The sequence below is a fragment of the Podarcis gaigeae genome (assembly GCF_964106915.1).
Source record: "Podarcis gaigeae genome assembly, chromosome: 18".
Classification (NCBI taxonomy): domain Eukaryota; kingdom Metazoa; phylum Chordata; class Lepidosauria; order Squamata; family Lacertidae; genus Podarcis; species Podarcis gaigeae.
In genome coordinates this window covers 9,517,762-9,532,914 of record NC_139696.1, presented here as the reverse complement: position 1 = coordinate 9,532,914, position 15,153 = coordinate 9,517,762, and the positions used below count along the sequence as shown (strand labels likewise).

General features: G+C 47.8%; 1 protein-coding gene across 3 annotated transcripts; it reads right to left on the bottom strand.

The window, feature by feature from the left end:
* Positions 1-4,261: 4,261 nt before the first annotated feature.
* On the bottom strand, positions 4,262-15,106 carry TICAM1 (TIR domain containing adaptor molecule 1). 3 transcript variants are annotated; one of them, XR_014559715.1, is made up of 3 exons: positions 12,941-15,106; positions 7,442-10,409; positions 4,262-7,389 (listed from the first exon to the last, which is right to left on the bottom strand). XR_014559715.1 is itself a non-coding variant. In XM_083720391.1 (2 exons), exon 2 carries the CDS (start codon positions 10,280-10,282, stop codon positions 8,168-8,170), a length of 2,115 nt encoding a protein of 704 aa, XP_083576517.1. In that variant the 5' UTR covers positions 10,283-10,409; positions 12,941-15,106; the 3' UTR covers positions 4,262-8,167. The 3 variants fall into 3 exon arrangements, 2 of the variants coding, with proteins under 2 accessions (XP_083576517.1, XP_083576518.1); XM_083720391.1 differs by having other exon boundaries at positions 4,262-10,409; XM_083720392.1 differs by lacking the exon at positions 12,941-15,106 and adding an exon at positions 12,264-12,930 and having other exon boundaries at positions 4,262-10,409.
* Between the last annotated feature and the right edge of the window lie 47 nt (positions 15,107-15,153).

Here is a 15,153-nt window from a genome sequence, read left to right as displayed (position 1 = left end):
TAATATTTCAGCCCCAAAGGGCTGGCCGGGCCCATTCCATTGGTGGGCGGTGGCAGGAGCAAAAGGGGGGGGGGGAGCAACGGTTGTAGATTTTAACATTTCTCAGTAGTCTAGCCTCTGCACCCACCCAAGCCTTCTCTGTCTTCCATCCAGGAAAGAAGGAGGCATTCAGCAGAGTTCAGGGGCGCAATCTGGCTGGTCAGAAAGACTCAAGGGGGTGGGGGCAGTGGAAAGCAAGACCAGTGAAGGGTGGGGTCTATGCAGAGTCCTGGGTGCCAGGTAGAGAGGTTTGGGGAGGTATATTCGGACCCTGGGCCTGGCATGCATGCCCGTTGTAGAAAGATGCATTTAGAAAGTTTTTACCTGGTGGGCAACCTTAATTTCACTTACATGCTCATGGGGCGTGGAACAGCGGGCCAGGAACAAGACCTTGGGGAACTGGGCAGGGGGGAACCATGTGAAACCACCTTGAGATCCTTGGAAAACAAAGGTGGTTAAATCAATAACAAATAATGGACCGCTCGATTAAGACGTTGACCCAGTGTGCAGCCGCCACAAAGGATTTCCCTCTCTCAACTCCATGCATACATTTCGTAGATGCCTTCCTTGTCTCCTCTTTCTCACCTTCTCTCTAAACTAAAAAGCCCCAAGCAACAAAACTTTATTCCCATAGGGGAGTCACTTCGCACACACCCCTCAATCAGTTTGGTCACCCTTTTCCAACGCTTTTCCATCTCCTTTTTGAGGGCAGGTGCCCAGAACTCCACACAGTGGCACAGGCCCAGTCCCCAAGGATTCCTGAGCCTAAGAATATATGGCCAGCACTGAATCTGGCTTGCCTTTCCCCCACCTAAAAGCACCACACCTGCTTAGCTTGCTTAATTTCCGCACCTAGATTTAGGTACCGAAGGTTCTGCTGCTGCTGCTGTTATTAAGCAGCTAGGCTTCTGAAACCTCAAGTGTGCGAAACCTTGAGTGCCAGCCTATTGCTTTGGCCTTTGTTGGGATCCAGCAGGTTAAAAATAAAAGCTGCCGTCAGGTTGGTCCAGATTTGGAGCTGAGCAGCTGAGAGGGTTGCATGTGAAACAAGAAACTTAGCAAGCTCTATTCCAGCCAGGGGTGATTTCCCCTAGGCGAGGGCTTTGCAAGAACACTGGTCCTTCATTCCTGCATAACAAGAGCTGGCTTGCATGCCTACCTGTATAGTCACCATAGGTGACACTCTGTTCAATGCAGGGGAGTGCCCTAGGATTCTGATCAAGTTGAGTGAGCGAGCTAGAAACTTTCGTGGCCTTATTCGCAAGGATGAATTAATGAAGAACAGCTTGTGTCGGATTCAAACCTCACCTGAACCAAGAATCATAGAATCATAGAGTTGGAAGAGACCACAAGGGCCATCGAGTCCAACCCCCTGCCAAGCAGGAAACACCATCAGAGCACTCCTGACATATGGTTGTCAAGCCTCTGCTTAAAGACCTCCAAAGAAGGAGACTCCACCACACTCCTTGGCAGCAAATTCCACTGTCAAACAGCTCTTACTGTCAGGAAGTTCTTCTTAATGTTTAGGTGGAATCTTCTTTCTTGTAGTTTGGAACCATTGCTCCGTGTCCGCTTCTCTGGAGCAGCAGAAAACAACCTTTCTCCCTCCTCTATGTGACATCCTTTTATATATTTGAACATGGCTATCATATCACCCCTTAACCTCCTCTTCTCCAGGCTAAACATGCCCAGCTCCCTTAGCCGTCCCTCATAAGGCATCGTTTCCAGGCCTTTGACCATTTTGGTTGCCCTCCTCTGGACACGTTCCAGTTTGTCAGTGTCCTTCCTGAACTGTGGTGCCCAGAACTGGACACAGTACTCCAGGTCCTAGCCAGTGGCATAGCCTTTTGGGTGTGTGTGTGTGTGTGTACAGGGACTGTGTTCTTCCATCGCTGGGCTCCACTGAAAACAGCTGCTCCGTGTGAACCAGGAAATGGCCTCTCCAGACAACAGAACAACTCATTCTAACCTATGTGGCTGCAAACTCCTGAAACACTCAAGGGAGTTGAATGCACATGCATGCTCCATCCATTTCCCTCCTTCCACACAGCCCTGTGCACTGACAACCCACGCTACACCACTGGCCCTTTGTTGTGGTGGTTGTTTAGTCGTGTCCGCCTCTTCGTGACCCCCTGGATCAGAGCACGCCAGGCACTTCAGTCTTCCACTGCCTCCCGCAGTTGGGTCAAACTCATGCTGGTAGCTTCGAGAACACTGTCCAACCATCTCGTCCTCTGTCGTCCCCTTCTCTTTCTGCCCTCCATCTTTCCCAACATCAGGGTCTTTTCCAGGGAGTCTTCTCTTCTCATGAGGTGGCCAAAGTACTGGAGCCTCAGCTTCAGGATCTGTTCTTCCAGTGAGCACTCAGGGCTGATTTCCTTCAGAATGGATACATTTAATCTTCTTGCAGTCCATGGGACTCTCAAGAGTCTCCTCCAGCACCAGAATTCAAAAGCATCAATTCTTCGGCGATCAGCCTTCTTTATGGTCCAGCTCTCACTTCCGTACATCACTACTGAGAAAACCATAGTTTAACTATATGGACCTTTGTTGGCAAGGTGATGTCTCTGCTTTTTAAGATGCTGTCTAGGTTTGTCATTGCTTTTCTCCCAAGAAGCAGGCGTCTTTTAATTTCGTGGCTGCTGTCACCATCTGCCGTGATCATGGAGCCCACTGACCCTAGCAAGCCTTAATACAAATGTATTACCCACCCTCACCCCCCCACTTTCCTGTCAGGAACAAAACAGAACTGGCAACTCTGGCTCGTGAACTCTGTTCACAGCAGTGGTGCGACAGGCATTTCATCCCCGCCCCCCTTTGTAAAGGAATGGTAGATTTGCAAATAAAACTTCAATAAGTGGCAAGCCAAACCATTAAGGGGATGGAGCAACTTCCTGGCGCATGGGCCAGGAATCAGCTTTACCTGCTGAATAGCAGCCTGAAGAGAGCAGGAGGTTTACTGACCCCACCTGCTGCTGATCAGCCTTCCAGAACTCAGAGGAGAACCAGCTGGCTCCAGCCTTCTTAAGCAGGGCTTCCAGCCCCCTGTCAGTTGCTGGAAACGTTTTGTCGTTCCTGGTCCGACCTTTGCTGCTTTTCGGTTAGACCCCTGGACTGTCCGCCATACGTCCAACCTTAGGACTGGACCTGACTTTACTTATGGTCTCTGCTTCCAGGCAAGTACCCCTCTGAGACTCTGCTGGTTGGCTGGCCTCTCGCTCCTCTGGGCTCTATAAAAAGGTAAAGGGACCCCTGACCATTAGGTCCAGTCGTGGCCGACTCTGGGGTTGCAGCGCTCATCTCGCTTTATTGGCCGAGGGAGCCAGCGTACAGCTTCTGGGTCATGTGGCCAGCATGTCTAAGCCGCTTCTGGCAAACCAGAGCAGCGAACGGAAACGCCGTTTACCTTCCCGCCAGAGCGGTACCTATTTATCTACTTGCACTTTCTGCTTTCGAACTGCTAGGTTGGCAGGAACTGGGACTGAGCAACAGGAGCTCACCCCGTGTCGGGGATTCGAACCTCCGACCTTCTGATCGGCAAGTCCTAGGCCCTGTGGTTTAACCCACAGCGCCACCCGCCTCCCCGGGCTCTATACAAGTTAGATTATTGCAATGCATTATACACCTCAGAAGACTGTTTGGGAACTTGAGCTGGTGGAGCATTTTGGTGGTCCAGTTGCTCACTGGGGAGCTGCTGCGAGAAACAGCCGTGCAAGACTTTGGGAGGCAGAGACGCAAGAGGGCATCAGAGGAGGGAGAGAAGGAAAGAGGGACAGAGGCCAATGTTGCACCCCTGACCATCATTCAAGTCATCTCAGGGTGAAACGACACACCTGAAAACCACTGGCTTAACCCAGTGTTTCCCAACCTTGGGCCTCCAGCTGTTTTTGAACTACAATTCCCATCATCCCTGACCACTGGTCTTGCTAGCTAGGGATGATGGGAGTTGTAGGCCAAAAACATCTGGAGGCCCAAGGTTGGGAAACACTGGCCTTAACCTATGAAACCTTCTTAAGCAGACTTAAGGCCCATTCACACCTCATTTTAATATGGATCCTTTAATCTAGTGGTTCCAAAATGTTTTTCCCAGGCCACTCACTCCCTCCTGGGTCCCCCAGTGCTCCCTACCACACTAAAACCAGTGGTTTGCACGACCAGCTAAGGGAGATAACAGCACGATAAAATTCAAAACAGCAACAATTAATTACACATTCAGTCAAAATCCAGTTGAAACTATTGAGTTTAATTAATTCAGAGAGACTCGTGAACTCGGTCCAGTGATACCAGCTTTTTGAAGTCCGATATTCATTTGCACCTCCAGCGCCCCCAGCTCCCCCCTCACCTATTAGCGCCCCCTGAGTCATCCCACCCACCCTAGGTCGTGGTAGCACCCATTGCTTTAATCTAACACACATATTTTAATTACCCCTTCGTCTATACAATGTTCGCTGCAAACAGCTGCTGTCCCAAACTTTCACCCTGCTAAATCCTGAGTTTCCCTGTCCTCAGAGTTTCCGCAAAGTGTATCTGCTCCGCTTTAAAAGCTCTTTTGTCCCCGACTCTTGGAATGAAGCCTTACTACCAAAACAAGGAACGGACCCAAATATTATAAAGAATTACAGGCCAATTTCATTATTGAATATTGATTAGAAAATCTTCGCAGGTGTGTTAGCAAATAGATTGAAAAAATGCTTGAACAGAATAATAGGTAAGGATCAGAATGGCTTTTTACCAAGAAGACAGATAAAAAAAATAATACAAGAGTAGTGATTGATTTTCTAGAATTTATTGATATGGAACCTAGTAAGAAGGTGGCATTGTCACTGGTGGACGCGGAGAAGGCCTTCGACAGTGTGGCCTGGAACTTTCTGGTTCACACTGTGGAAAGTGTGAAACTTGGGAACAAAATTTTGAATGGTATTAAAGAGATTTATGAAAACCAGAAAGCTAAGTTAATAATTAACAGCGAAATAACTGAAGAATTCCAAATTGAAAGAGGCAGCAGACAAGGCTGTCCTCTATCCCCACTTTTGTTTTATTGTGACGCTGGAAACACTCCTTAGAGTGATAAGAAAGGACCCAAAAATTAAGGGGATTAGTCTAGTCAATATAAAGTTAAAGCATTTGCGGACGATGTAATTATTACTCCAGAAAACCCAGAAGGAAGTATACAAGAAGCCCTAAAGAAATTGACTGAGTACGGAGGAGTATCGGGCTTCAAGTTAAATAAAGAAAAATCTAAATTATTAATGAAAAATATGGGGGTAAAGGAACAGGAAGAATTGGAAAGGGTAACAGGCCTTAAAATCACCACAAAAGCTAAGTATTTGGGGTTCTGGATTACAAATAGAAATACCAATTTGTACAAGGATAATTATGTGAAATAGTGGAAGGAAATCAAAGGATATTTAAATAAATGGAATAAACTGAACTTGTTTTTATGGGGTAGGATATCCTTGATAAAAATGTCAGTTCTCCCAAAAATGCTCTTTCTTTTCCAGACGATCCCAATAATTATTGGGACAAAATGTTTTAAAGGCTGGCAAAGGGATCTTTCTAATTTTATTTGGCAGGGTAAGAAGCCAAGAGTAAGGTTCAAAGTATTGATGGAGCCCAAAGAAAAGGGCGGGTTCGTGGTCCCAGACCTCAAGCTGTATTTTGAGGTCACATGCATGACGTGGCTGAAAGATTGGATGTTACTGACAGCTACAGAAATCCTAGACCTGGAGGGCTGGGACAAAGTTTTTGGGTGGCATGGCTACCTGGGTCACGATAAAATAAAAGCACATAGAGGTTTCACTAATCATTTGGTGAGAAAGGCCCTATTCAAAGTTTGGGAAAGAAATAAAACCATAGTAACAGCCAAAACTCCCTGGTAGCTATTGCCTATAGAGTCATCAGCCATGCATAGAAATAATATGAAAGACAGTTGGCTAACGTATAGGGAACTCGTAGAAGAGATAAAGGATTGCCCGACAGTGAAGAAGTTTGAAGAATTAAGAGAGGGGGGTGAATTGGTTAGAATATTTCCAATTAAAAACAATATTTGAGAAGGATAATGAACTTAAGGGGTTTGATAAAAAAATCTCGGTATGGGAAAAGGAAATCTTATACAACAACCAACAGACTCTCTCAAAAATATATAGATTGTTACAAAATGGGAAAATAGAAAAGGAGGGAAAAGGTGGCGCTATTTAAAAAATGGGAACAAGATCTGGGCCACTCAATTGAATATAATGAATGGGAAAGACTGTGGACAAAAAAATATAAATTTCACAGCATGTTACCTAGTAAGAGAGAACTATATGAAAATGCATCATAGGTGGCCCCTGGCACCAGAAAGGCTGGCAAAAATGAATAAAACATATAATAATAAATGCTGGAGTTGTAAGAAACAAAAAAGAACCTTCTACCAAATGTGGTGGACATGCCCCGAAATTGGGAAATTTTGGCACATGATCCACAAAGAAATAAAGAAAATGCTAAGAATATCATATAGTAAAAGGCCAGAGGCATTCCTTTTAGAAATTTTAAATGACATTCCAAAAGACAAAACTTTTTTTTCTTATACGTGATGTCTGCAGCAAGAATCCTGGTGGCTAAGTACTGGAAAGGGAATCAGTTACCCACCAGGGGAGAGTGGCTATGTAAGCTTTCAGAATATTTAGATTTAGACAAATTGACAGATATAATAAGACAAAAGCCAAAAGTGACGTGAAAAAGGAATGGGAGTGCCTAAATGAATACCTTAAAAGCCAAGGTTCGAGGACAGAAATCTGGCTGAGTCTGGAATAACCGTGTGAAGTGAAAGGATATGAAAGAGGGATTTATATCAGAGATGATAAGGAAAACAGGAAGATACAATGAGAGGTAAAAGAGGCGCTGTGGGATTGGTGGAAGTCAATGTTTGTTTTCCTTTTTAGTGTTTATATTATTAATTTTTAAGATTTGGATTTGTTTTTTAAAATGCTTGTTTTTGTGTTTTGTGTATTTTTTTGTTTGTTTTGTTGTTGTTGTGTGGAAAATACTAATAAAATTTACTTTTTTAAAAGCTCTTCTGTCAGCTTTACGTGGATGAAACCTTTGTCCGTTTTTTGTTTTCGATGGGAGTGTTTTTGTGTGGAGCAGCTTCCAGAGAGGCAGGGCGGTCTGAATCAGCAAATCGTGGAAAACAGGGGAAATGGGCAGGAAAATTCCGGGTTAAAATCGCGTCCAAATAGAAGCTAGGGAACAAATTGATTAGGCCAAAAGTGTCCTAAGAAGAAAGCAGCAGAACGAATAAAGACAGAGTGGAATGTGAACAGTTTAATTTATTTTCCCCCAACTATTATGGTCTTTAAGGTTGAAGTCCTAAAGAGACCAAAAGCACAGGTAAGAGAATAAACTTAGAGATGAACTATACCCATTCTTGATTGTCAGTTAACTCTCAATATGATTTGCTTATATGTACTTAAACCTAGACTGCTGCATGTTTTGTTTTCTTGTTTTTGGTAACGTTGAATTCATTCTGTGTTTGTTAAATTGTGCTCTGTATTTCATAGACATTCGTACCTTGGAAATCGAACGAAATCTGTTCCGGAAGTCCATTCGACTTCCAAAACGTTCAGAAACCAAGGCGCAGCTTCAGATTGGAAGCTCCTGTAGCCAGTCGGAACCCGCGGAACCTGCGTCGGACGTCCAGGTTCCAAAGAACGTTCGCAAACTGGAACACTCACTCCCAGGTCTGCAGCGTTCGGGAGCCAAAACGTTCAAGTTGCAAGGCGTTTGACTTCTGAGGTACGACTGTATTAGCATTCTGATGTATAATTTATGAAATAAATTTCATTGTCGAGAAGCAGCATGCAAGTCAACTCAAATCAGGCAACCGGAGAGAAATTGTTCTGAGTTCTGCTCCAAAACGAACTTGATTCTCATTCGCTTCCCCTGAGAGTTACTCGAACTGCTTCTGGGTGTTGTTCAGACATTTCCGATGCGATCTGACAAACTTCGTTAAACCAAACCAACTCGTTCCAGGAGGGCTCCCTTTTCCTGCTGCCTCTCCAGATCTTCTGACGCCCATTTTAGGAGTTTCTAAATGTGGCAGTGCCATTGATCACAACGTCACAAAGGGATGGAGGCACTTTGAGCTTCAGCCTCCAGGTCTCTCTCTCCCGTCCAAACCACCTTCTTCCTCTTCTGCCGCCGAACCTGCCTTCTCCACCTGCATTTGGTTGTAGTCTCCTATCTGGACCATTTGGGCATTCTGGATTATGAGGTGCGACGGAGGTGCCCCAGACATGAGCGCTGGGGAACCCCGTGAGAAGACATATGGATGGGAGAGTTGATCAGGCCCCAGCTGAGGTTGAAGCATTTCAGAGTAGAAAAATGGCTGGTCAAGTGGGGTTTGCAGCCCCAGAAAGCCCCTCTGCGAGGGCATCGGAGCTTGCGAGCTGACCCGGAGGGCAGACAAATACTGAAGGGCTTGCCTGTAATCACTCTGCTGTTCCTGCAAGCGCTCCTGGTTCCGGATCTGCCTTGAGATATTCCACAGGGCCCTCTTCTCCCGGATCACCGCTGGGGAGAACGTTTTCTTGACCCGCCTGGCGAAGACAGGTGAGGTCTCATCCAGCGGCACGATCGCCGCAAGCAGAAAAGGCATCTCTCGCCTCTTCATGGGGCTCTCTTTGGCAATGAAGGGCACCACCGAGTTGGTTTTGCAGAAGCGCTGGAAGGAGTCCATCAAGGCCACGTTTGCCTGGAAGGCGCAGAAGCGGCTCTTGAAGTTTTCCGTCAGGAGGAGGAGGGTGAAGGCCGAGTTATCCAGGGCATCCTGGAAGCAGCTGAGCTGGCAGTGCCCAGGGACCAGGAAGTCCTCGCTGACCGTTGCCCCGTCGGCAACACCCAGGGCCTCCAGCCGCTCCCTCACCCGGCAGGCAACTGTCTCGTCTTCGGGGGCATGGACCACAACAAAAGTGAAGAAGGGTTGCTCCTCAGCCGGCAGATCTGTCGAGGGAGGTTCTGATGAATGAGGAGGAGGAGGACCAGAGCTTGAAGAAGACCCAGTCTCCAAGCTTGGCTTCAGGGAAGAAGAATCTTCCACGGTTCTTGGAACAAACGGTGCAGAAGAAGCTAAACCAGGCAGAGGTGTGGGTGGCGCTTGTGAGTTCTGGAGTGGACATCCTGCACAACTCTGCGGTTCCGAGGCCACCAGACTTTGGGGTTCCCTGTTTTCTCCATCTTCCAGCGGCTGCGTAATTTTAGGGGGAGGCTGAACCGACAAGCAAGAATGGTTGCCTCCAGGATCGCTGGTTTGCCTGGTTTTCTCTTGGCCTTTCACGACGGGCTCCGCTGGTCCCCCAGAGCAAGAACTGGCTGGAAACTCGACAGTGGCTCCCGCTTTTCCAGGCTGCAACAGGGAGTTGGGGCCACTTCCGCACAGCTTGCTGGGCTTGGGGACGCCATGCTGAACGGAATGGGTGAGGAACGGCAGCGTTGGAGACTGGCTGATCTCCAGGTGGCTGAGCAGCGAGGCCGGGCTGCCCGTGGAGCACAGAGGCTGGATTTCGGAGGGAGCCCAGGAACTCAAAACTGGCATGGGCGAGCTCTTTGCTGCTCTGGAGGAAGGCTTCCCCACATCGCATCTCGGAGCGCTGGAGCTGTTGCTTGCCACCGCAGGCACAAAATCCAGCCCACACTTACGCTCCGCTTCGCTCAAGAGGCTCTCAAAAGCAGACCTTGGGACATCACTCTCAAGGAAAGCCTTGATGGCGATACGGTACGCCTCATCTCTGGCCAGGGGCCCACAGAGCTTTTCCTCTACTAATAACGAATAGATCTGGGCCACAGCCAGCGCCACTCCTGCATCCTGGTTTGAAGGGGCTGGATCAGCCCTGCTTGCTGCAGCGCTCCGCTGGTGGCTCTTGTAGATGTCTGCCACCGCAGCGCAATTCTCCAACGCTTCCAGGCTCAGTCTGGCCTCCGTCTCTCTGCCCAGGGTCAAGAGGATCATGGCCTGAAGGAGCCTGCAACTCTTCCCGCCTTGCCGCCTGCAGCTCAGCTTGTGTTTGTACTGGACCAGCCTGTCTCCCGGGATCGCGGCTAAGACCCTGAAGATGCCCTCCATGCTCAGAGATGCTGTACTGCCCTCTGCCGCCTTGGCGAGTGGTCTGGAGAGGCCAACGCCCCAGTTGGAAGACCATCTTGGGGCCTGGAGGGGTGAAAGCTTGGCTGCAGAGGGAGGTTCTCCACCATGCCGGCAGGCCATCAGCCTTTTCCCAGTGAGATTTTTACTCAGATCTTCACCGAAATTTTCGAGGAAGAGCAGATGTCATCAGCCTGCCATCTTTACCCTCTGGGTTTTTTTGGTTTGGTGTTTTGTCTTCTGTGCAAACCTGCAACGTAAAAGGTGGAGGAAATATTGGGAATATCTCTGGGTCTTGGCAAGCCTCATTTATGCCCTGGATTAATTGCTTAAAAGGTAAAGGGACCCCTGACCATTATGTCCAGTCATGGCCGACTCTGGGGTTGCGGCGCTCATCTCGCTTTATTGGCCGAGGGAGTCGGCGTACAGCTTCCGGGTCATGTGGCCAGCATGACTAAGCCGCTTCTGGCGAACCAGAGCAGCACACGGAAACATCGTTTACCTTCCCACCGGAGTGGTATCTATTTATCTACTTGCACTTTGACGTGCTTTCGAACTGCTAGGTTGGCAGGAGCAAGGACCGAACAACGGGAGCTCACCCCGTCACGGGGATTCAAGCCGCCAACCTTCTGATCGGCAAGCCCTAGGCTCTGTGGTTTGACCCACAGCGCCACCTGCGTCCTGGATTAATTGCTTAGAAAACAATTAATCAGCGGCTCCCAAACCTTTGGTCCTTACGAACCAACCGAGAATTGGCCTTGTTTTATATGTGCTTCTTGTTCTCGCGCTTTTAACTGCTTTTTTATTATCTTATCTTTCAAATGGCCTTGAGAAGGCTTAGAAGGAAATTAATAAATAAATTATAATATATGAATTCATTTAAAAAAGGGGGAAATTAAATTAATGTAGCCCTCCGGATTTTGATCAACTGGGAAGATTAAAACATAAATAACACTCTTTGTGGATGGATTTCAAGGCAATTCTAAGAACCGGCTTTCTGAATATTGTTTGACCGACTCTGTTTCAAATATCTTTAAGTTAATCTAACAGCATCCAGAACTGGTCACTGTTATGGGTGCCGGCAGGAAACAGGGTATTCAAGTGAGGGGCATATATAAACTTTGATTATTATTATTTTTACAAGATTTAGCTGGAAATGCTGGAGGAGGCAGGGGGTGGGTTCCCCCACCCCCTCCCAAAAAACAGGCAACACACAGACACCACCACTGATCTATAGCCCCTCGCCCAATCCAAATGCATGAAGCTGTTTTCAGACCAAGTCAGACCACTGGTCCTTTTATTATTATTATTATTATTTATACCCCACCATCCCCTTCCGAAGCCGGGCTCAGGGCAGCTAACAACAATAAAATAATACAACATTCTAAAATCATTCATTATAAAATTAATTAAATTCAAGCCCCTGGCCACCATTGGGCTAGAGCTCCGTGAAGATTGCCAAAGGAGGGAATCAGGCTGCGCCCTGACCAAAGGCCTGGTGGAACAGCTCCGTCTTGCAGGCCCTGCGGAAAGATGTCAAGTCCCGCAGGGCCCTGGTCTCTTGGGACAGAGCGTTCCACCAGATCGGGGCCACAGCCGAAAAAGCCCTGGCTCTGGTTGAGGCCAGCCTGACCTCTCTGTGGCCTGGGACCTCCAATATGTTTTTGTTTGAAGACCGTAAGGTCCTCCATGGGACATACCAGGAGAGGCGGTCCCATAGGTACAAGGGTCCTATAGGGCTTTGAAGGTTAAAACCAGCACCTTAAACCTGATCCTGTACTCCACCGGGAGCCAGTGCAGCTGGTAAAGCACTGGATGAATGTGATCCCGCAGCGAGGACCCCATAAGGAGTCTCGCTGCGGCATTCTGCACCCGCTGGAGTTTCTGGGTCAGTCTCAAGGGCAGCCCCACGTAGAGCGAGTTACAATAATCCAGTCTGGAGGTGACAGTCGCGTGGATCACAGTGGCTGGGTCAGGGCTCTGACCGGCAGACCTCTTCAAGATCTCAAGCAGAGTCATGCCTCCCCCACCACAAAAAAACCTTTTTTTAGCGTGGGATTGAGAACTTGCCACGTTTGAGACGTCTGCTGCCTTGTGATCTCACCTTAAAGGTGACTCATACGCTGGCAGCCCTCAAGGCTCGGTTATGGCATCGCTCTCTCCTTCCCTCTCGCCGCATGCAGCTCGGCCGATGTTCGTGCCGGACCCAACATTTCCAAATGTGCCCAGATTGGCAACCCTCCGCTAAACTGACAGGCAGGGGTTTGTCAGATTCCCAGGGGAAGGATCATTTGCAGGCTTTGCTGCTTAACTGCAGCAATTTGCTAAAAACACAATAAGTTTCCAGTCCTCATGGAGTCTGCATAAAAGGCCTGATTTCAAATAGGAGCATCTGAAATGGCCTTATGCTGTGTTGCTGCTACACCTAGCTCAACCTTTGCTAACCTGGCATATTTGGGACTCGGCACCGATTGGATCCAGGCAGCAGCACTGGGCTTGGGGGCAGCTGAAGCCTCGGGAATCTCAAGGGTGCCAGACTGATTCAGTTCAACCTCAGCACTATTGCAGAAAAAACAACTCTTTAGGATTCAGCCATCAGTCCTATTAAAGGTGCTGCCCTTTTGCATCCATCCCAGGTGTCCTGCTGCTGAGAACCAGCCTCTCATTCCGCCCGTCTGTCTCGTCGTGGGGCCTGGCTTGGGAAAGAGGCCAGAATCTTTTAACTCCCCTGGCAGAACAAATAAAATTCCTCTTTGGCGAGAACTACGTAGGTTGACCTACCTGGCACAGAGCTGCAAAAAGGCTGGATTTTCCTTGCAAACTTGGTTCGCAAGCCCCCTTGAAAAGTTTTGGCTCTGGGGGAGGAACTGAGAGGCGGAAGCTGATGGTCAGACACCCTCCTCCCTGTTTCCTCTCCCCGGTGGGGAGTCAGAGCGCAGGGCTGTCTTTCTTCCTCAAAGCACAACTCTTAACTTTCGGTTTCCAGGGCGTAAGGAGTGCAACGTCTTGCTGAACTTCTGATTTGCTGCTTCGCTGAGTCAGGCTGCCAGCTGCACCAAAACCACACCTGCTTTCTGCATCTTAGGGTTGCAGTCTTCATCACCCTGGGAGCAAAACCCCACTGACTTCAGCTGCAAGAAATTCTGGATGTTTATATATTTAAATGGAGCAAGGCTTTGTACATGTGATTTGCCGCCACCGTTCTTCTGGAAAGATGACAAGGAGGACTTGATAGTGTCCCTATCAAGGGAAGTCATGGTACCGCTCTATTCTGCCTTGGTCAGGCCCTACCGGGAGTCCTGTGTCCAGTTCTGGGCACCACAATTTAAGAAAGATGTTGACAAGCTGGAACATGTGCAGAGGAGGGCAACTGAGATGATCAAGGGTCTGGAAGCCAAGCCTGATGAGGAACGGTTGAAGGAGCTGGGTATGTTTAGCCTGGAAAAGAGGAGACTGAGAGGAGATAGGAGAGCCACCTTCAAAAGTACTGTCACATGGAAGATGGAGAAAGCTTGTTTTCTCCTGTTCTGGAGGGTAGGACTCGAACCCATGGCTTCAAGTTACGAGAGAGAAGATTCTGACTAAACATGAGGGAAAACTTTCTGACAGAAAGAGCCATTTGAAAGTGGAATAGACTCCCTTGGGAGGCTTGGAGGTTTTTAAGCAGAGGTTGGATGGCCACCTGTCAAGAAAGCTTGAGCTGAGATTCCTGCATTGCAGGGGGTTGGACTAGATGACCCCTGGGGGTCCCTTCCAGCTCTATGATTCTATTGACTGAAGGCTGCATCAAGACCATTGGAAGTGTGCTGTAACAAATCTCTATTTTTTTTTTATTCCTTTAGTAGATTTATATCCTAGCTTTTCCACCCAAAGGAACCCAGGGAGACAAATAGGATAATAAAATGAATGTATCTATAATAGTGATGAAAAAGAAATAAAACAGATAGAATAAGAAATATTGTGGGAGGCTGGTATGTATTATAGAAAGAAAAGCAAAAGATACAGTCCGAGAGAAGATTGAGAAGATTCTTGCATGGAGGGGTTGGACTAGATGACTCTGCAGGTCCCCACCCCTACTATTCTATGTCTATTTTGGCCCCAGTGACACATGCCTGAGTTACACCCCATTTGGACTACTGCAACACTCTCTGCGTGGGGCTGCCCTCGAACAGTGCTCAGAAACGTCAACCGGCGCAAAGAGTTTGCCGCCTGGTTACACAGAACGGACGACTCCCTTGATGCAACACCTCCACTGGCTACCGATCTGTTTCGGGGCCTCAGTTAAAAGTGCTGGTTATGCCCCATAAACCCCTACAAGGCTCTAGGCTGTTCCCTCATGCAAACCTGCCCAGGCTCTGTGATCTTCGGGGAAGGCCTTTTTTACAGGCCCACTTGGCAAGGACATGAGACAGGGCCTTCTTGGTGGTGGCTCCTCCCAGGCAAGTTTGGAACTCCATCCCTGGAGAAGCCTGACTGGCTTCCTCTCTGCTGCCTCCTTACACTGGCAGGTGATGCCTTCTTCTGGTAACTGACTAGTGCCTTGCTGTATCGGGGATTTTTTATTATCTGTGTTTTTAATAGATCATCTGTAGATATTGTTTTAATTCTATCAATGTTCACTTTCTTTTTTTAGTGATTGTTCCCCGCCCCCATGTACTGGTGTTTGTTTTTGGGGGTTTAAAAAATTTTACTCTGCTTTTAAAGTTTGCATCACTTTGTAAGTCACTTCAAGTCGCACCTCGTGGAGAAAAGCAAATAATAAATAGACAATTCCTTCTCCCCCCCAGGCTTCTAAGCAAGACACGCTTTCTTAGTCACCTATGGTGAAAAGAGTAATTTCCAGGCAAACAAAGAGGGGAGCTTTTTTTAAAAAAAGTTGGCTCCTTTTATTTTCAGGCCTCTAGTGACTCTCAGAAACATGTGTAGGCAGTTAGGCTAGCAGATTATTTTTTGCCAGCTAATAAATTCCATGAAGTTATTAGCAACATCCTTGC